The following is a 21,533-nucleotide window of genomic DNA, read 5'->3' as shown; positions in this document are numbered from 1 at the left end:
TTACTTGGAACGTTCTTATCTTTGAGGAGTTAGAACCTAACTGGAATGAGATCAACCCATCCTACAAAGCATGACTGGATGATCTCGTTTCTAGTACGTCAAAAGTAGTCACTGGTTAGATATGTTCTAGCCTGGAGAAACTACCATCACCAGCAGCGACTGCATGAGCCACTCTGGGGGACAGTAAGTTGGTTTTATTCTTGCAGAAATGTAGCTGTGAAGACCTATGACTCTCAGAAGAGTCAAGTTTATTGCACCATGTTCAGCTTTAACAATTCCTCTATCTGAGAAAAGAGTACATTAAACCATTGCGCAGTTTACCTCTGCTTCCTCATAAACGAAGTCAGATTTGCACAGTGTAGCATATGGGTCAATTCTGGTTTTTAGTACTGCATCCTGACTCATCCTATATCCTCACTGTTGTTATAAAACACTCTAACAACAAACCCTTAGGCTTCCATCCATTGCAAAATTCAAGTACAGATCTGGTTTGTCACATGGGTTTTTCCAAATGGAAGGGAGTGGTAAAGATATGAGTAACATTGTTTTTATGGTCCCTTTATTAGGAAAGTGCTCAGTGTCTGATACTCTCTTCATTGCCTTCAGGGCCCAGACTGTCCTAAAGACTGACCTTCATCACCTGTTTTAGTGCCCGTTCTCTACAAAAGCTCAGGTGCATGGCCACTGTGCAGAAAGTGAAAGGACCCATGAGTCCTATGAGGACTGAGAGTCAAGACTAGGGGTATAGTTCGTCCTGAATGCACACATACACCCTGGAAGTCCTAAACAAACAGTGAAGGTGCTCCAAAACATTTTTACTCAACATAGATTCTCTTTACCTTAAAAAAATTGTGGTAAAGTATATGTAATGTAAAAATTACCATTTTACCCATTTTCAAGTATACAATTCAGTGACGTGAAGTCACTCACACTGTTGTGCAACCATCAACACCATCCCTCTCGAGGAATTGTCTATCATCCTAAACTGAAATCTGGCACCCATTAAACAGTACCTCTCCATTATCACCTCCCCTAGCCCCCGGTAACTATTATTCTGCTTTCCATCTCTATGAATGTGACTATTCAAATAGGTGTTTCATATAACTGGAATTATACCATGTTTTTCCTTTCCTGTCTAGCGGATTTAACTTAGCAAAATGTTTCTAAGGTTCATCCATGTTGTAGCATCTACCATAATTTCATTTCTTTTAAAGGCTGAACGATATTCCTCTCTTCGCTTCTTGATAGTTATAAAAATCAAATTTTTAGGTACAGTTGCTTTGTAAGTTTCTCCGTACCCAAAATAAGAATTTTTCTTCTTTGTTTTAGATAGAGCCGTCATCTACAGCGCAAATGGCACATGTCAGTGAAGAGTCGTGTGTCCCTGTGTATGTGTCTGGTACGTAGACAGCTACAAATCAGATCCTGTTTGTAAGAAGGCAGAGCAGAAGGCTGTCTTGGCTGGGTCTGATGGAAAGTAAGCCTCAAGGTTTTATAGATGAAGGTAAAAACTGGAAATGTCATTGCACTGGGGAGTGCTCTTTCTCTGGCTCGCGCTCCACCTGGGTCTAGTATCATGCTTTTGTTTTTCTCTGCCCCTAAGATAACATCATTCTTGGGTTTCAACTCTCACCACTGGGTAAAAGACTTTGGATCCTATTTTTTCAGGTCTAGACTCCCACAGAGTTGCAAGACGAAAATCTCCAATAGCCTACACGAACCTCACTCGTCCAACATGTAACTCATTCTCTGGCATCCCCAATCAAGTTTTCTTGTTAAAAGGGTCATTATTCTTCCCATAACTCATGTGTAAAACCTCCAGGCAGTTTGTGATGTTTATCATGTCAATTTTCTATCATCATACTCATGTTCATTCCATGGCTCAGGCTAGTTCCCTGAGTCCATTCCGAACCGCGCCGTAGTTTTCTAGTTAATCGCGAATAGCACTTTCTGTGATGGTGGAAATATCCCGTGTTTGCACTGTCCAAAATGGTAGCCACTAGCCACATGGGACTATTAGCACTTGATATGTGGCTGGTGCAACTGAAAAACTGAATTTTTAATTTTATTCCATTTTAATGCCACACGTGGCTCACGGCTACCATGTTGGGTGGCATAGTACGAAACAGTCAGGAAATCACCTGCAGGCTTGCCCGGCTCCAGTCAAGACGGTGCACTGCAGCCAGAGTAAACAGCCTAATGACTCTTCAGAAACTACCAGTGGGACCCCCTGACTCACAGGATGAAATCCAAAATACCCAGGAAGGAGTTACACAATTTGTCTCTAAACTACTTTTCTAACTAACTCCATATTTTGAGGACTTCCTTTCAGTCTAACTCAACATATTGTCATTCATCAGATGTTCTCTCCTTTATGTATTTGTCCATGCCTTTTTTTTTTTTTTTGTCATTTCTCTGTCTGCCTCTGCTTATGCAAACCCTTCCCACCTCTCAGGACACACCTCAAAACACGTCTTCCTCAAAGCCTTTCTGGCTCTTGTCCCACCCTCAAGGGGAAGGTAAGCCTTTCCTCACTGCTCCCAGATTCTTTTGTTTGTATCTTATGTAACAGATCATAATTTGTGCTGCAACAGAGGTAATTATTTATATACCCCCTTTCCCCAATATAATAAATTTAGGACACTGTCTTATTTATTCCATTTAATACATGAGGCGCCTGTTGCCTATTTACAGTCTTACATGTGGAAAGCTCCCAATTAATATATGAATCAAATGAAATATCAAATTTACCTCCTATGAAACGACATACTCAGACCAATCTTTATACTTAAATACTAGGGCAAGTATTTGATGATGAGAAAAAAAAAATCTAGCTTACAATATTAAAAAGAAATATTTGCCTTTAAGTCAACAGTTTATCCCAGAGTAGGTTACTGAACCTATAGCTACATCTTATATTTTGGAATAACCTATGTGTGAAGGCAGCGAGTTATCTTACCTGATAAGCTTTGGGATTATGTCTCGTGTAGAGCAGAAAGCGAGTGTTTATCTCTTCAGGAGACCAGGGTAGACCTGCCAACTGTCTTGACAAAGTCCCAGTCCATGGGAAACCATCTTTAAAGCACCCCACCCTTTCATAGCAAACTTCTTTTCCTGCGGCAGAAAGATTGAGGGTCAGTATTGTAGGAACCAGGCCCAGAGAGAGGTTGTTTCCTACCACGAGGCTTAATTGAAACTGGTCTTTAAGTTACACAAGTCTGACTTAGGGGGAGATTCTCTTCAAAAAATGCTCTCCTCTCTCCTTCCCCCACCACCCTCCCAATATCATGACCATGACCTTGTAGATCACAATGTTGCGGATGAGAGCACAGGGGCTGTGGGATCAGATGTTCCTGGCTTTGGGCAATTATTTTGCCTCTTTTAGAGTCTCAGTTTCCTCCTCTGTGATGTGGAGATAATACCACTTACCTTACAGCCTTGTTGGGAAGCCTAAACGAACTATTACATGGCACAGCCCTTGTCAATGGGCCTGGACATAAGAGGGATACTGTGTGTTCCCTGAATTTCTGTCTTTTCTTATCAGACTGAAAGTTTGGGATGAAATGGACCCTGGAGTCCCCAGGACCTAGCACTATGCCTGACACACTGTAGGAGTCCAACGTCGGTCTTCTGGGAGTATAGATAACAGCAAAGTTTCATTCAGTTTTAACCAAGTCTTTTCTGGAGCTCGCCTCACTCATGTCTAAAATGAGACGCTTTGGGCAAACTGAGTCTTAATGTTTCTGTCATCCACCGACTCTGATTGATCTTTTCACCATGGCCTTTCTTTTTCATTTTCTTTTAACAGCCAAAAGCAAATAACTTTATTTCATACTGTTTTATGGAGGCATAGTTTAACTTGTTCAATTATAACAATAATTATTTATTCAATTTAGCATTGAATTATGTATTCAATGTGTTATTATGATTTATTAAATTGGTTGGCATTTATTCAATATATGGTTATTCATTAGTATTGGCTACAACTGTTTGAAGTCTTGAATTTGAGCATTTCCTTTTCTCACTTACCAAAAAATGCTGAATAATTCTTTCACTCTTAAGTCCACCAGATTTTACTTTAAAATCTTAGGAGATTTTGCATTTTCTCCATTCCCTAACAATGAGATTACCCGCTAAACATGAAGAGAGAGGATAAGGAATTAAATTTTTTTTAATCAAACAAATGTTTATACATTAAAAAGAAATTGTACAGATGAGCAACATCCGTGCTCACTCCCAGACACAGCCCTCTCCCTAGAGGTGGCTACTTTTAAACATGTCTGCTGTTATTCTCGTGGTTACCCCCACATCTCTATATAATGTGCTAACACTGCCAAGGTTTGATTTATTAACATTAGTCACACATGATCTATTAACTTGCTGCAATAATAAATGAGGATTTAACCCACCTATTCTTGGGATCAGTCAGGATCAGGGCAAGAAACAAATCACACCGGTTATCTTAACTGTGAGAGTTTAATACAATGAATTGCTATCAATCAAGTGTTGGAGAACTGAAGGCACAAAGGGGCCCATGTAGTTGCTCACAGGTGGCCATTGCAGAGAGCAGCTGCTGGTGGAAGGCTGGTGGAAGAATCAAAAAGAACCAAACCAAAAGAGCCAAACCAAAAAGTCATTCAGATGTAGAAACTTGAAGGAAGGGCTGCTAGACCCTGGCGGGGAGGGGTGCTGTCTCCAGAGCTGGGGTTTGGCCCGTGAAGAGGGGTGCTGGCTGGCTAGCACTGGCATCTTTGAGTAGGCACCGTGTGCCTGCTTCTGGGTGTTTCCGAACAACTGCCAGCTGGAGCCACCTGCTGCTACCGGATGATTATTGGTCATTTCTGGAAAGACAGGAACCAGGAGCAGAGAAGAAGGAATGCCATCTTCCTCCCTCCTGGAACCTCAGTGTCCCTCTAGTGTCTCTATTGACAGAGCTTCTCTGGGAGTGGCCAGACAGGCTGAACTGTGGTTGCACGTCCCAGCGCTGGCCAAGCAAGGGCTGGCCTGAAACTGCTGGGGGACAACAGCTCCTACAAGTCCTGCTCTCCACGCTGTCTCAACTCCTCCTCCTCTATAGTCAATAACACGGTTTTTAGCTCATTAACTGGCTTCCACCGTGAACTGAAATAGTAATAATCTATTTCTTTTTTTTAATGTTTATTTTTGCGAGACAGAGCGAACGAGTGGGGGAGGAGCAGAGAGAGAGGGAGACAGAGAATCTCAGGCAGTCTCAGTCTGCTGTCACTCAGGCACGGACAGTCTGCTGTCAGTGCAGAGCCCAACGTGGACTTGAACTCACGAAGAGTGAGATCATGACCTGAGCCGAAATTAAGAGTTGGAAGCTTAACTGACTGAGCCACCCAGGTACCCCAGTAATCTTCTATTTCTTGATCGATACCTCATACTCCTTATAACCTGACTCTCTACCTTTGCAAGACGAAGTTTTAAGCCATGTTACCTCTCTTCCCTTCCATCTTCCAAGGTCCACCAGCAGCACTTTGACTTCATATTGTCAAAGTTGATAACATTCAGACTTTGTTCTATGATCATAATTAAGTCTTTTATGTTTTGTGGGTAGGCTGGCTCCAAAAAATTGAAAGCCAATAAACAGAATTTATACGATTATGACTAGATAAATATTTTTCCTTTCAGAGCCAGCTAGCGTGCTATAATTACATTTGCTTATCTGCACTTTGTTGTATGGTTACCCATTCTCTTCAAAAGGGGAATATTCACATGAATTATCTTTTCTTAGACATGAATTGCTCGAGATCAGTGTCATTTTGGTTTGCTTCATATTTGGATCATGCTTTTCTTGTAGCATTTTCATTTTCCTGGATTCTCTGGTTGCCTTTGTTTTCTCTTGTTGTAAGTGTAAACATGTGCCTTCTTCAATATATCTCTACTATAGCTCCTCAATCAATATTTCTCATGCCTGGAATCCATTCTGGTTTTTTTTTCTGTTGAAGCACACATATGTCCAGTTCTAATTTGGATCAATGAGTTCACATTTGGATCGTGCCTTTCTAATACAACCTTCTGTTTTTTTCTAGAATGTCCAGCTGCCCTTGCTTTTCGCACGCCATGTCTCCCCCTCCCCCATACACCCAAATTCTCAACTACATTATTCAGTCTATGGAAAGGAGTTTGGATTTTGAAATAAAGACTTGTAAAAACTGTATGTTTCTTATGTTTGTAACTTACCAGGGTTATTGGTCACTATGCCTTTTTCCATAAGGAAATACCCATAAAAAGAATATAAAGTTAGAAGAAACTAGATATGATGAAGGAGACTGATCAAGATTATAAAGTATCAAAGCCACTTAGGGAAAAAATTGAAAGATTAATAGTTCTTTAAAAATAACATGTTTGCTACAAAATCAGTAAGTTGATACTGGGCCAATAACTTAAATGGCCCATATGACAAAGAATATAGTTTTAGAATGGTAGCGTTAACGGTATTATGCAGCCGTTGAAAATGCTTACAGAGATTTGTAATGAAATTTGTAATGACAGTGATTATGTTAGTGTGTTGTGGTGAAAAGGCAGGCTGCAGAACTATGCATGGTTTTATTTAAAATGCATGGGGAAAAAGAAAATTTAAAGGAAGTGCATCAAAATATTAATAATGGTGAGAAAGCATGGGTTTTATTTATTTTTTGAGAGAGAGAGAGAGAGAGAGAGAGAGAGAGAGCGCAAGTGGGTGAGGGGCAGAAGGAGAGGGAGACACAGAATCCAAAACAGGCTCCAGGCTCTGAACTGTCACCACAGAGCCCAACGCAGGGCTTGAACTCACGTACCATGAGATACGTGAGTCGGACACTTAACTGACTGAGCCACCCAGGCACCCTGAGGATGTGTGGTTTTTATTTTCTTGTTTACCCTTATCTATGGTCTTAAATTTTTAATAATTAATAATGGTAACTCTAAGTCACAAAAGAAAAAAGAAGACTACTTCTCCAAATTATGTTTAGTTAATAATAATTTAATTAATAATAATTAAAAGGGCAAAAACAGACTGAGCCCTAAGTGTCACACATGTGAGGAAATGAAGACTTACAAAAAGTGACCACCCTGCCCAATGCATCATTGTTATTAAGTTGGTGTTGGGGGGTGGGGGAGAACCATGATGCAGCTCATTCTATCACTAAGTAGAATTGGGAGGTGCATTAATTAGCTTTTGTTAGGTTATGTTGTAACAAATAGCCTCCAAATCTCCTCGGCTTCCCAACATGAAGGTTTAGTTCTCGTTCATGTTCTATTTTGGCTGCAGTAGTTTCCGGTTGGCTGTGGCTCTGATTTACCAGTCTTCTTCCTTCCAGGATCTAAGCCAAAAGAGACCCTGTCTGGAACATGTTGCTCTTGGGGCAGAGGGAAAGGGCAGAACCATGGTTGAACCATGCAAATGCTCTTCATACAGGCATTCGAGCTTGGCACTGCTCTCTGCAGGTCATGTAGCCAAAGGTGGGGCTGTAGCATCCTCTTCCGGGGAGGGGGAGTAAAGAGTGGGGAACAACACTACCATCTGCAACAGAAGGGTATGCAGGTTTACATTTTTATAGGTGCCACCGGAAGGAAAACCTTTTGTCATTTTCATTTGTATTCCTTGAATTACCTAAATACCTGAATATCTTGTGCATTTCTGGCCCTTTGCACATGTTCTGTGGGTGACATCTTTGTGTCTGATGTACATTTTTCTAAAGTTTGCTTTTTTCTTATTCATTTGTAAAAACTCTTCAAATAGTAGAGAGATTTGGTCCTTTTCAATCAGACATTGAGAAAAAATATTCTAGTTTGCTGTTTTTGTTTTTGTTTTATAGAAATTTCACATTTTACTCAACAAAATAATCAGTCTGTTTCTTTATGGCTTTGGGGTTTCATCTTGTTTAGAAAAGCCTTCCTTACTTCAAGATCATTAACAATTTCACTTTGTTTTCGTTTCTATTTTTCTTGTTTCACTCTCTTACTTTAAATGTTCATTGATCTGGGGTTTATTCTGGTGTAAAGAGAAGTTTTTCATCTACAAGTTCAATTCTCTTGGCCTGAATTTATACAAAGTATAATCATTTCAATGTCTTCCACACCTGTGGTTATTTCTCTTTATTTAAATCTGTCATCACAGTTTTCTATTTTTTACTTTTATTAGGCAATCACAATATACGTTTATCAATTGTATTGCTTTACTCCTGTTCTTCTAATGTGTTAACCTTTACTTTTATTTTTATTCATGAAATTCTTCCTTCAATGTTACTTGTTCTTTTTCTAGCGCCTTCAGTTCTTGGGTCATTGTATTTTGATATATTCTGCAACTGAAGTGTTTTATTTACCCTTCGACTTCAACGTTCTTTACTATAGCACATTAGGTTTAATTGGTTAAGAAATCATATAAGTTGGTATATTAGCTCATGTTTTCTTAACTTCCACTCTCTAAATGAGTAATTTTTCATACTGTGAGCCGTCTTTCCCAATGACAAAAAATATCTTGAAAATGGACTCATTAATTTATTCAAGAAATATTTATTTGAGTGTCTATTATGTGCCAGATATTGTTCTCAGCATTAGGGAATCAACCGTGGAAAAAATAAGCCTAGCCCTGGTGGAGTATAGCCCAGTGGGGGTGTGGGGACACTGAATAAGAATAAGTAAATAAAATGAAGATGTGTATGTGTTCAGGTGAGGAAGGGGTTGCTATTCAAATAGGGTGGCCAGGGAGGATCTCACTAAAATAGGTGGCATTTGAATCTACAGCTGAAGGGGGTGAGGAGCAAACTGTGGGGATTTCTGGAAGAGGGCTGAGGGAAGAGAACACACAAGCCTCTGGGGGAAGGAGCATGGCTTAGTGTGACAGAGGACTTATGACACGGCCACCCTGATCAGAGCTGACGGAAGAGTGGGGAGTGACAGGTCTGTAACACCTTACTCTGCAATTGCAAAATCCAAAATCCTCTGGGGGAAAGAAGTGGGATTTTGATTTTTTCATTCGTTTTTCAGTTTGCAGAAAACTCATTTGGTAGCAAAAACTGACCTGAGGCTATATATATTCGTCGTCCTAATTAATATGAATGTTCATAGATTTCACTACAAAAATATCCATGTGGTTGTGCTACCCAAGATTCCTCTCAGGGTTTTGTATTTTACAGTATACTTAAAATTAGAAAAAAAAAAAAGTCTGAGTTCTGGGACATAACTGGCCCCAGGGAGTTGAACAAGGGATGATGGACAAGGGATGGTATTAGGAAGGTAACAGAGGGCTAAAGCATGCAGCCCTTGGCAGATCGTTGGAAGGACTCTGGCATTTACTCCAAGGTGAGGGGGATAGCCATTGGAGGGCCATGAGCAGAAAAGTGATGCAGACTGACTGAGGTTTATTTTGTTTGAGGAATATACTGAAGCGGGACAAGGGGGGAGGCACAGAGATCATCTGGGAGGCGACTGTAGTAAATTAGACAAGAGACAATGGTGTCCAAAGTCAAGGTGGCAGCAGGGGAAGTGGTGAGAAGTTGTCAGGTTTTGGATAAATTGTGAAGGAGGATCAATTTACTGATTAATTGGCAGGAAGGTGTAATCGAAAAGTAGAGGATGATGTCAAGGTTTTTGGCGAAGTTCCTGGAAGGCTGGAGTTGCCATTACTTGGGGAGACGCTAGAATTCTAGGCAGATTTGGGAGTAGAATCAAGAGCTCAGCTCTGGGGACACCTGGGTGGCTCAGTAGGTTCAGTGGCCTACTCTTGATTTCGGCTCAGGTCATAATCTCACGGTTCGGGAGTTTGAGCCCCATGTCAGGCTCTGCCCTGAAGTGCAGGGCCTGGTTGGGATTCTCTCTCTCCCTCTGCCTTTCTCTCTCTTTCTCAAAATAAATAAATGAATGTAAAAAAACTTAAAAAAAAAAGAGCTCAGCTCTGGATATGCAGCTTTTATATGAATTAGATACATAAGTGGAGATGCCACAGAAGTAGGTAGATATATGAGACTGCAATTCCAGGGAGAAGTTCAGTTGCACATAGGAACTTGGCAGTCATAAACATAAAGTTGGTGTTTGACGTCACGAATATGGAGGAGATCACCAAGGGAGTGATGGTAGGTAAAGAAGAGGGATGACCTAAGGACAGAGTCCTAGGACACTCCATCATTGAAACATCAGGAAGACGAGTGGGGATAAGCACAGGACACTGACAAAAAGGCCTACAAGAAGTAGGAGGAAACCCAGAAGAACGTGGAATCCTAGATGCCAACTTAAAAATTTACTTCCAGGGGAGAGAGCAATCAAGAGTACCAAATACTGCAAAGTCTAAGTAGATGAGGATGGAGAATTGACCACTGGCTTGTCAACATAGGAGTAACTGGTGACAGTGACAAGGGTACTTTCTGGGGTGAAAGCCTGATTGGACTGAATTCAAGAAAGAAGGGGAGGAGAAAAAGAAACCCCATACACACAACTCAGAAGTGGAGCTTTAAAGATGGATGGGGTACCTGGGTGGCTCAGTTGGTTAAGTGTCTGACTTTGGCCCAGGTCATGATCTCACAGTTTATGGGTTCAAGCCCTGCATCAGGCTCTGTGCTGACAGCTCAGAGCCTGGAACCTGCTTCAGATTCTGTGTCTCCCTCTCTCTCTGCTCCTCCCTTGCTTGCGCTCTGTCTCTGTCTCTCTCTCTCTCAAAATTGAATAAACATTTAAAAATACATTTTAATTAAAAAAACAAAAAGATGGATGAAATAACACACGTTTGTGCTGCTGGGAATGTTCCAGAAGACAGGAAGAAAATTGGTAAAGCAGGAGAAATAGAAGAGAGTGTGGTTGAGTGCACTCCTTGGGCAGGTGAGAGGAGAGAGTGGCTAATATACAGGAGGAAGGGTTGGCCTTTGTTGCAGCAAGAACAGCTCATCTCTTGTGAAAGAGAGAAGGCAGAACGTACAGGCAGGTGTATGCAGCTAAGTTGGATAAATGTGGTACTGGGAGCTCCGCAAAGGTCTCTTCTCTTTGTTTCCATTTTCTTATTGAAATGGGAAACCAGGCCATCAGCTGAGTGCTGGTAAGCAGGGAGGTGTTGGAGATTTGAGAAGAGGGGAGAAAAATGAAAGAACCTAGGAGCCCAGGCAAATGAATGGATGAGGGAAGAACAGTAGGATGGCTTGGCAGCCTTAGGGTCACCTTCTGTCTGATAACCATGACTTTGCAGTGAGACAGTCAGCATGGTGTGTGTTTTTCTCCAGGCACAGTCAGCTGCACAGAGATGATGTGTTGGATTTAACCAGTGTTGTGGTTAAGCCAAGTGAAGCAAAAGCATCAAATAAGTCCAATGTGTACACCAAGGAGTGATTATGATTGGCCATGGCATTAAACTGAGGAGAGAGTTGGCTGGCTGCCAAAAAACTTAAAAAAATAAAATCATAGTTATATTAAAATTAGATTATATATATATATAATAGTTATGCATAGTTTTATATATATATATGTGGAGTAGTATATATGTGTGTATATATATATATATATATATATATATATACTTCTACTGTACACTTATATTCATTATAGAGCCGCTATCATTAAAAATGTGAGTCTCCATCACATTTGTATTATTACCTGCATTGGCATCTATTAAATTTGTAACAGGGTCCATTTGCATTTAGTTCTCTGGTACCTGCCATTTTACAATTTGTGTTTAATTCAATAAACCTTCAAACAGAAATCACTCCCTACTGAAAAGTAAATATTTCCGATGGGTATAGGGAAGTCTTATTAATCACAACTGTGTCTCCAGGGTTCAACACAGTGCCTGGCACATAGTAGGTGATTGTATTTGTTGATTAAAATAAAACATATTAGCATCCTTGTTCAGAGAGGACTTTGAGGGTGGGCTGTGAGCAGAGATAGCAAAGAGGCCTGAAGTCTGGAAGGAGGAGAGACCACCTGAGGAAAAAAAGGTGACGGTATAAGAACAATAGACCAGGCAAGACTTCACTCGATTCTGTTCTGGAACTGATCAGTCTAGCTGCTTTCAGTATTTAGTAAGGACTGTCGGGGGCAGGAACATTACAGAAAATAGAGCACAGTTCCAGGAATATACTAAAACCAACAATAGATCCATCCACTTTTATCCCACAGAAAAGATCTGGAGGGCAGGGAGTAAAAACACTGAAATTCTTTGATTCTATTTTGGTTAAAACATATCAACTAACTTTTGTTGTGCTTATAGTCAGAACACTGAACCAGCGAGGTAAAAACAGAGATAAACAACAGCTACTACACAGGAGATGCCTGAAGAGTCCACAATATAAAGAACACAAGTCCATGAATATTGAGTTAATGTGTAAGAAATGTTCACAGACCAAAATCTCTTCACAAAAGCATGACCCAAATAGAAAAAATCGACATGGAAGTTCCAATCACCATTAGTCATTAATTAATTAATTAATTAATTAATTCATTTGTACATTCATTGAGCATCTACAGTGATTCAGATACTGAAACCAGAAATATGAATGTATTTTCTCATTTATTGCTACACACTTATCTTAGAAGTGAAGAAATCAAGACTTTAACAGATAAGTTGCTTCACCAAGGCCATACGCTAGTAAGTATAGAGCTGGGAGCCCAGTACAAGCCATCCAGAAACTTTTATATTATTGGAAATAGATACTTCCTATATACTTATCAGATTTAGTATTACTAAATTGATTCATTTCCCTTAGATATTTTTAGGACAAATAAATCAAAATATAAACAGAGCCAATATTCCGAAACCCGTATCAATCACATTCTGGATGTGACTGTACTCCTTATTTTGAAGGAACTAATAAATTAAGTCTTACCCATTGATGTGCCAAAGAATAAGAGAGCAGCAATCCAAATTCCAAACATCGAAGTTGCTTTTGAAAATCACATCAACGCTTCTTGAAGATTTTTACTCACAAAGTCCCCTCACTATAAAATATTAAGCAATTTTCTTCAAAACGTTATCACCCAACATTTAAGTTCTAGGTCCAGACGAGTGTGGTGTTCACACGACCTTGAATCCCGATGCCCTGCAAAGTAATGTGCCCTAGCCTAGACTACTGGCTCCACATTAAGGGATATAATTAGCAAGGTGTGCCTTCCATTAGGTGATTGGTAGTTAAAACTTCTGAGGTTTTGTTGTTTCATCATTAGCAAGATTTTGGTTACACACAATCTGAGTCACTCTTGAAAGTTATTTTAAGGCTTTGGGAGGGTAGATAACAAACATCGAAAAGGCACAGTTTTTCCAAACCAGGACCATAACTTGGAGTATTCTTCCCCTCACACATGTCGAAGGGCAAACAAGCAGACCCTCCTGAAACGTGTTAGGAGGTAAATAATGAACGTGGCTAATAATGGCTAATCTGCACATCTTGTGTGGCAATACAACGTTGCAGCTGCCATCATCTGGAGCCCAACCACCTGGATCCAAATTCTGGCTCTGCCACTTATTAGCAGTGACCTCACACTAGCAAGCCTCACTGCACCTTTCTTCACTTGTAAAATGGGGATAATCATGGCTCCCAACCCACAGGGTCATTTAGCGATGGAATTACTTATTATATAAATAGTATCTCGTGTATAGTACTGTAGTGGAGTTAATTTTATTAGCGATTTTTCAACTATGTTAATGGTTATAAGAACAAATTTATGTCCACATAAAATACAGCGTTACATTATGGCACCTGGGCCGCGTAACCAACTCTAATGTGATGCAAACCTGCCTTTTTGGCTGCTACACTGACTTAAAGTGATGCAGTTCACAGATACCCTCAGTCGAATTCTCAATTTCTAAATGCTCATAGAAGATGGCTGAAAATATTTCTTGGTGTTTCTTTACTTTTTCCCTCTTACCATAATAACATGACGATATTGAAGCATTTACGAAGCATTCAGCCCTTTCATACAAACCTTGTTACATTATGCAAGGATCAGACAAAGAAGAGGTTAAGACCAAGAGTAGTTACAAGTCTTGGGTGCTTTATTTGGTTGAACTATTTCCTGGAACTGGTAGCAGCCAGTCCACCATGGCATTCAGACACACAGTAATTAGAGAAAGGGCTATTCAGCAGCTCTGAGCTTGGTGTCTGGGGTGCTGAATGTCCAGCGACTACAAAAGACATGCTCTAAAAGCTTCGCCAGTTGCCACTGGTCATTTTTCCAGGAATCAATGTTTTTAGCCACGCACGCAGGATCAGCATAAATAGCATCATCGTCAATAGCACCTCTCAGAAGACAGCCTCTTATTTGCGTCTCCATCCCCAGGGACAAGCACAATGCCTGGAATCTAGCAGGTGCTTAATGAACATTTTTACATGAAAAAAAAATACAAAGATCTACAGTGATAATACAGGAATTTTTTTCAAGCCACGCTCTCTTCCATGTTTTCATAGCACTTTTCAATGAGTCTGCTATAGCTCTTAGCATGTCATGGAATTGCTGGGCATTTATCTGTTAGTTTCCTCCCCTAGACTGAACTGTTCTGAGACAAGGACTAGTTTTTGTTCATCTCTGGGCCCCCAGGGTCTAGCAATAGATCTATCACAGCAGACACATGGTCAATATTTGTTGATAGAAAAAAAAAAACAGTAGCCTTAATTTTCATTGATCTCATATCATTTGAGGAAATTCTTACTCTAGACAGATTATCATTCTGAGAGTGGAAGACTCATTATACTTTAACAATTATATTTAACGAGGATCAGATACTGATGACGACATGGCTGCTTGCTGAATTCATGGTAGTTCTGCCTGAAAAAATGTCACACAGAGCAGTTTAACAATAGCTTTTAAAAGTTCATCACAAAATCAAAGCTCTGCTTATATATGACAGCACGTCAAAATGAGGAAAAACAGCAAATCAGTTGTATTCTTGATTCAAGAATAGAGAATAATTCAATTAATTTTGTCCCTGATATGATAAATTATGTTTAGGATTTAGTAAGGCAGAGAACCTTTAAAGATGTCATGATGAATATTTCAATATTAATGTCAGAACCCTGAAGAATATGGCTGTAATTTTAAAAAGCACTTTTTAGGCTATTTCTTAATGCATGGCATTTTAAATTATCCAAGATTTCAAGGAGGCTGGCATCGTGGCCATTTTGGTGAAGCAGAGAAAGAGTGACATACAGGGACGCCTGGGTGGCTCAGTCGGTTGAGCGTCTGACTTCGGCTCAGGTCATGATCTCACAGCTTATGGGTTCGAGCCTCGCATCAGGCTCTGTGCTGACAGCTCAGAGCCTGGACTCTGCTTCGGATTCTATGTCTCCGTCTCTCTCTCTGCCCCTAACCCACTCGCATTCTGTCTCTGTCTCTCTCAAAAATAAATAAACATTAAAAATTTTTTTTTAAAAAAGAGTGAAATACAGTGACAAAAACCTGAGTAATTTTAGCACTCATTCATTCATTCACCAAATATTTGACTGGCTACCTCATGCTCGGTACAATTCTAGTTTCTAGTGATACATCAATGAATAAAAGACAATAAGGACCCTTCCCCCTTGAATTCTACAATGGGGGAGGCAGCCAATAAACATAAGAAACAAGTAAAACCCTAGAGGACAGGGAAAGGTGGTTCAAATAATTGGCAAAAAAATAAAACAGAGTGAAGCAGGTTGGAGAATTTGGGATTTGACTGGAGGAGAGGGTTGCAATTAAGTTTGGATGGTCCAGGAAGGCCTCCTTGAGAAGGTGAGGTATGAGCAAAGAACTTGGAGGAGGTGAGGAAGGTAACTACGTGATTCTGGGGCAGGTGGTCCCCGGCCCTGAGACAGGAGTGTGCTTCCTGTCTTTGAGAAAGTGCAAAAGGCCAATCTGGCAGGAGCAGAAGAAGAGGAGTAGGGGATGAGTCACAGAGGCACCTGGGGTCAGAGTGGGTAAGGCTTTATTGGTCATTTGTGGCAACTTCAGCTTTTCTTCTCAGGGAAAAGAGAGCTAGCTGTTGGAGGGCTCTGAGCAGAGGAGACCTGGGCGACTGTGGCTGTAACGGTCGTTCGGCTGTCTGTTGCCAAGAGACAGAAGTGGGGCAAGGGCAGAAGCAGGAAGGCCAGCTAGGAGGCTATTTCAGTAATCCAGGTGAGAGATGATGGTGGTCTGGACTAAGAGGTTGCCCATAGAGGTGGAGGGAAGCGGACTGACTCAGGATATAGTTTGAAGGTAGGGCCATTAGGTTTCCTTTCTATCTCTGTTCTTCAACTCAGCTCTTGAAGGATGCAATGATACAAGAAAGTCCTCAGTGTGTTTTGCAGAGGTAGAAAAATCTACTCACTTTTTTTTTCCTGTTTCATTCTTGAATAACAGATTTTCGCTCATGAGTATTGTCAGAACAGTTCTTACGACGTTTGAAAGGACAAGAGTACTTTGATGAATTTGTTTGGCTTGGTTGGTTTAAGGAATGTAAGTGTTGTGCAAATTTTTAGAAATGTACTTCTGAAGCAGATTATGCTTCTAAAGTCAATCTTTGTGATAAGGCTTTATTTGTATGCACATTTGGTAGTAATACGCCTCTTGTAGGCAGACATAAAGCAAGAATCTCATGTGGAAGTATAACCTCTACCAAGGAAATATGATTGTAAACTATTACTTTGTGAACTATAGGCTATAATTAGATAGTCATCACACACTTGTTAAATTATACAGAGTAAAAACGTATACTGCATCAACACGACTCATTATAATTACAAGTTACTCTAGAGGGCTTCTTGAAGTTTCCAAGTAGTACACTTTTCATAATAGTAATTTACTATATCGGAATGTGTATTAAAATTACACCTTGAAAAATTAATTTCAACTTTCCCACATTCAGCAAAGAATTGGGAACATCTAGAAAAACATCAGTGGCAAAGAGGCAATTGCAAGGGAAGGAGAGGTGAGGAGGATTCATAGTGACAGATGATGCGTGAGACTGCAACACAGTGTGAGAAGATGTAAATTCTAGAAGCAGGCTCTCACTGAAGCAATATAGCATGGGGATTTGGAGCCTGGACTTCTGAGCTGGATCTGGGTTCACGGCCTGGCAGGACCTCTTTAGCTGTGCGATCGTTGGTAACTTAACCTCCCTGAGCCTCAGATCCCCTGTGCACATTGGTTAAATAGGTAAGTGCCCTTATCTTCCAGGCACTGATTGTGTTTTGAATGTTTGCAAATTTGCCTTTTCTCCTCTATCCAACTCTTCGTTTCTGTCCTTCCCTCCCTGCCCAGGTTTATCGAGGTGCAAGTGACAAATTAAATTGTATATAAAGTGCACAATGTGATGGTTTGCCATACATGCATTGTGGAATAACTACCATCATCAAGGGATGTCGGGATGTTCTTGGGAAGATGAACTGAGCACATGTTCACAAAGAGGCACACGTGCCTCAACTCAAATGCTCCTCGTGCCCACACGAGGCATGCAGTAAACGATAAAGGGAAGCTGTAACAATAATTACTATTGTCGTAGGTCCAACCCAGTCTCCTGTTATGTGTGGGGTGCTACGCCATGAATGTTATTGAGAGAGGCTGGGCTACTTGTTCAAATGAGCCCAGGAGAAAGGCAGGACTGGAAGGGAGGGTCATCCATGGGTAAGTATTCCGTGGGAGCAGAGTGACAATAGGGAAGTCTGTATGTGGACAGCTTGTGTAATTACGTAGGAATTGTGGGCCCAATAGAAACAAACCACAGGGAGAGAGAGTCACGGAAAACAGGCTCATTGGGAAGCATGATGTAGTAGTTAGATACGGTGAAGTGAGGGATGATTGCCGGGTGAGGACATCAGGAAGAAGAGCAACTATGCCCAAGGACAGGGAAGAAGAAGGTGACTTATAGGTTTAGAGCAGAGGGAGGAGACATGATTGGCTTCAGCAGAAATTGAACGTGTTCCTGTGAGACACTTGTTCCATGATCAACAGCATTCCTAACCTTGACTCGTTGTTCCGTCATATACTCATCACAAGGAAAACCAGAGCTTAAGTAGATCGGCGTAAACCCAGCCCAACACATTCTAAAACAACTCCAATGCTCACCCATCAAAGGACTCACCACGATTTTCAGGGCTCCCTACTGGTATACGCGCTCTCAGGGCCCCTGCCGGGGGATTCACAGCATTTCACCTTTTTGCTAAGGGATCTAGACCCCTTTTGCGTAAGTCTCTTTCTACTCTGGCTCCCCTTCTATCGCACTTCCTCTTGTGTGGGTGGTGCTGGAGTGACTTGGGCATTTCTGGGGCCCAATTAAGGGAGATTTAGGGAAACATTTTCTAAGTATCTGACTCTACGGTTTGATGCTTGGTTGCTGACAGCTTTTAAGCCTCACCCTAACCTCCTTCCTTTCTGCCCCGCATCTGGTAACCCGATAAGAAAGATAAGGATGCTCCCCCTTTGTGGCATGAGTGAGAAGTCCAAACGTGGAATCCCCTGCACATACATGTGTGTGGGAGCCCTTGCCTCAGCCCCACTTCCTAAGCACCGTAAAACCTCCAAGCCAGTCTCCTTTTTCTGGTGATTTTTAGACCAGCATGGGTGCCACCCTCGTTCTCCCCAGTGATGCATAAGGTAAGCAGTATTAGCTCATTTTGTTCTCACGAGTCCCTACAAGGTTGCCATTGTATTGCAGTTTTTCTTTCAGATAAGAAAGGTGAAGTTACAGAAGTTAAACAAGTAAACCCCAAGGTAATTATGAAAATTGAGCTAGGAATTGAACCCAGTAAAGCCTCCAAACTTTGCTCAAATGGTCAGTACACCCTGCCCTCTCTGCTGTATTTTTTCTGGCTCTTGAAACACACCTCCTTATTTTCTGTTTTCCTACCTATTTTTTCTATGGATTCTCTGGTTCCATTGCTGGTGGCTTTTTCAATTTTTTGTTCTTATTCTTCAAATACAATATTTCCCCCCAATTTTCTCCTTTCCCGCAACGGTAGATTCCTAGATGTTTCCACCAGGGGCAAGAGCGTCCCCTCCTAGGATTTCACATTTTGTCTCTATGTGAGAAACTTGCCTCCATCCTCTTTCCGAAGCTTCTGGCCCAGCAAGGCCAACTGTCTTCAGGACCTTTCCAACTGGGTGTTCTGAATGAATCAGAGAGTCATCCCATTAAGCAAAAAACTCTTTTCTCTCCAAGGAACTCTTCCTCACACCTTCCTTGTTTCTATTGTAGGAACTGTTATTCTTTGAGTCATGAGCTGGAAACATCCAAAGCATCTCTGATGCTCCCGAGGGTCCTATCGGTTCTTCCTCTGTGGGGTCTCCCTCCCCTATATCCTGTGAGACTCACCATCACAATCCCCGGTCAGGACTTCATCTCTTGCCTGAAATTTTGCTCTTCTCTCTGCAGTCATGAATTCTAGGTGTTATTTACAGACGCACCATCTTGAATCACATCTCCCATCACATTCTCCTCAACGTGTCTGTTGAACGAAGCTGAAACTATTTAACTTGGATAAAAGATCTCCTTGTCCTCCACTCAGTTTAGCTTTTGAGCCTTCAAGTCCACACCCCTCCACACCCATTGCTCCTGTTGACTTGCTGAGGTTTTTGTTCCTGCTGGTTCTTGCACCTTGATGGCCCTTCCCCACCCTTCTCTATATGCTGAATCCTCCTCATAATTCAAGGCCCAGTTCAAGTGTGACAGTATATTTCCTGAATATTTCTCCTGATTCCCTCCAGTCATATAAGATTTCTTCAATTTCTGAATACTCACTGTAACTTGTATTATTTTTATTCTTATAACTTTTCATTGTTATTCATAATTTTAATATTGTACCATTCCATTGTGTTTTCTTTTTTTTTTTTTTTTTTCTTTTTTCCTTTCCCCCCCCCCCCCCCCCGCTTCACCCATTTCTCCCCTCCTTCACTCTCAATCTCTGGCAACCACCAGTCTGTTATCAGTATCCATGAACTTGATTTTCTTTTTTTTTCTTTATTCCACATATAAGAGACCATAGGTATTTGTCCTTCTCCGAATGACTTATTTCACTTAAGCATAATGTCCTCTAAGTCCATCCATATTGTTGTAAACGACAAGATTTCATTCCTTTTTTATTGCTGAATATTATGCCATTGTGTGTGTGTGTGTGTGTGTGTGTGTATGTGCGTGCATATGTGTATACCACAAATTCTTTATTCATTCATTTATCCACTGATGGATACTTGGGCTGTTTCTATATCTTGGCTATTGCAAAACAAAATGCAAATAATTATTTTTATCCTTCTTATAACTTAAAAAAGTCTCAAATTATTTATTTTTTCATCTTCACTATTCAATTGTAATGAACTACATTGTAATGTAGTAAATTCAAGGCCAGGGATATATATTTGTATGCTTATTATGATACCTGATGAGTACAGTTTTTTTTTTTTTACAACAATGATCTTTTTTTTTTTAAGTTTACTTATTTATTTGGGGGAGGGGGGAAGGGCAGGGAGAGAGGCAGAGAGAGAGAGAATCCCAAGCAGGCTCTGAACTGTCAGCACAGAGCCCGATGCAGGGCTCGATCTCACGAACAGCAAGATCATGACCTCAACCAAAATCAAGAGTCAGAAGCTTAACCAACTGAACCACCCAGGCACCCCCACGTTTGATTACTTTATTCCTCTACTTTGTCTAAGTCCAAATTCACCAGCATATGGTGCATGGCCTTTCTTACACCACCCCCTTGGGCTTCTTCCACCATGCCTCACTTTACATGCCCTTCAAACGGAACCACTTAGAGCACTGCAACAAGCTAGCTCTGCCTTCATTTCAGCCATTTTTGCAACACTATTTCCTTCCCTCCTCTACTGGGTGAAATCTTAATCTTTCATCCAAATCCACTTCAGGTATTACCTACTCTCTGAAATCATACTCAACCTTCAAGTTGCATGTCATCACTTACTATGGGCTCCCCCATACTTTAGAGACATCTTTAACTCTGACACTATTACATTATAATTAGTGACATGTTGGGCTGTCCCACCTGACCCCTCCTTGAAATTAAGGAAATCAATGCCTCATAGTTGTCTTTGTGTTTCTCACTACCATGTAAGGGGCCTGTCACTTGGTGGGCACTCAAAACTTCTAGAACAGATACTTGAATAAATACATGAGTGAAAGAAAGGAAGGAAGGAAGGAAAGAAGTGGTCTAAATAAATATTGAATGGGCTCATCTTGATTTTGCTAAACATATCAAAAAAATAGAATTCTTGCCAATGGTCCAAATTTCTATTAGTCTTCAACAACTTTTGGGAAAGGAAGCAACTCTATGAGTTTATTCATTCCATTCTTTATGTTTCTAGTACATGAGGTTCTTAAAAAAAAAAATCAACTGCAGGCCTGGTTTCCATTCTCAAGGATCACTGTTATGTATTGCTCTCCTTGATATACTAAATAGGTATGTGTATCCCAATATAACAAATGTATATATTTCCACAAAAAATAATTCCAAGAATTCAACTTTGGTATTGATGATCATTTGTCTCTAATCAGGCTACATACTGATTATTTCATTAATTTGATGAATATTATTTATTTATGTTTCCATATTTCCACACTGTCTAGTTGCCATCTTTTTTTTTTGTTTTTA

The 21,533-nt window shown here is 40.7% G+C and overlaps 1 protein-coding gene across 1 annotated transcript in view; it reads right to left on the bottom strand.

Annotated features, from left to right (window-relative positions):
* PNLIPRP3 (pancreatic lipase related protein 3) overlaps positions 1-21,533 on the bottom strand; it is a 68,380-nt gene that overhangs the window by 21,306 nt on the left and 25,541 nt on the right. Inside the window, exon 4 of the mRNA XM_049646021.1 lies at positions 2,960-3,196. Within this exon, the coding sequence (XP_049501978.1) occupies positions 2,960-3,196 (237 nt within the window). The remainder of the gene's footprint in view (positions 1-2,959; positions 3,197-21,533) is intronic.

This window comes from Panthera uncia, chromosome D2, assembly GCF_023721935.1.
Source record: "Panthera uncia isolate 11264 chromosome D2, Puncia_PCG_1.0, whole genome shotgun sequence".
Classification (NCBI taxonomy): Eukaryota; Metazoa; Chordata; class Mammalia; order Carnivora; family Felidae; genus Panthera; species Panthera uncia.
Note: the sequence above shows the minus strand (reverse complement) of the source record. Positions and strands in the feature narration are given on the sequence as shown.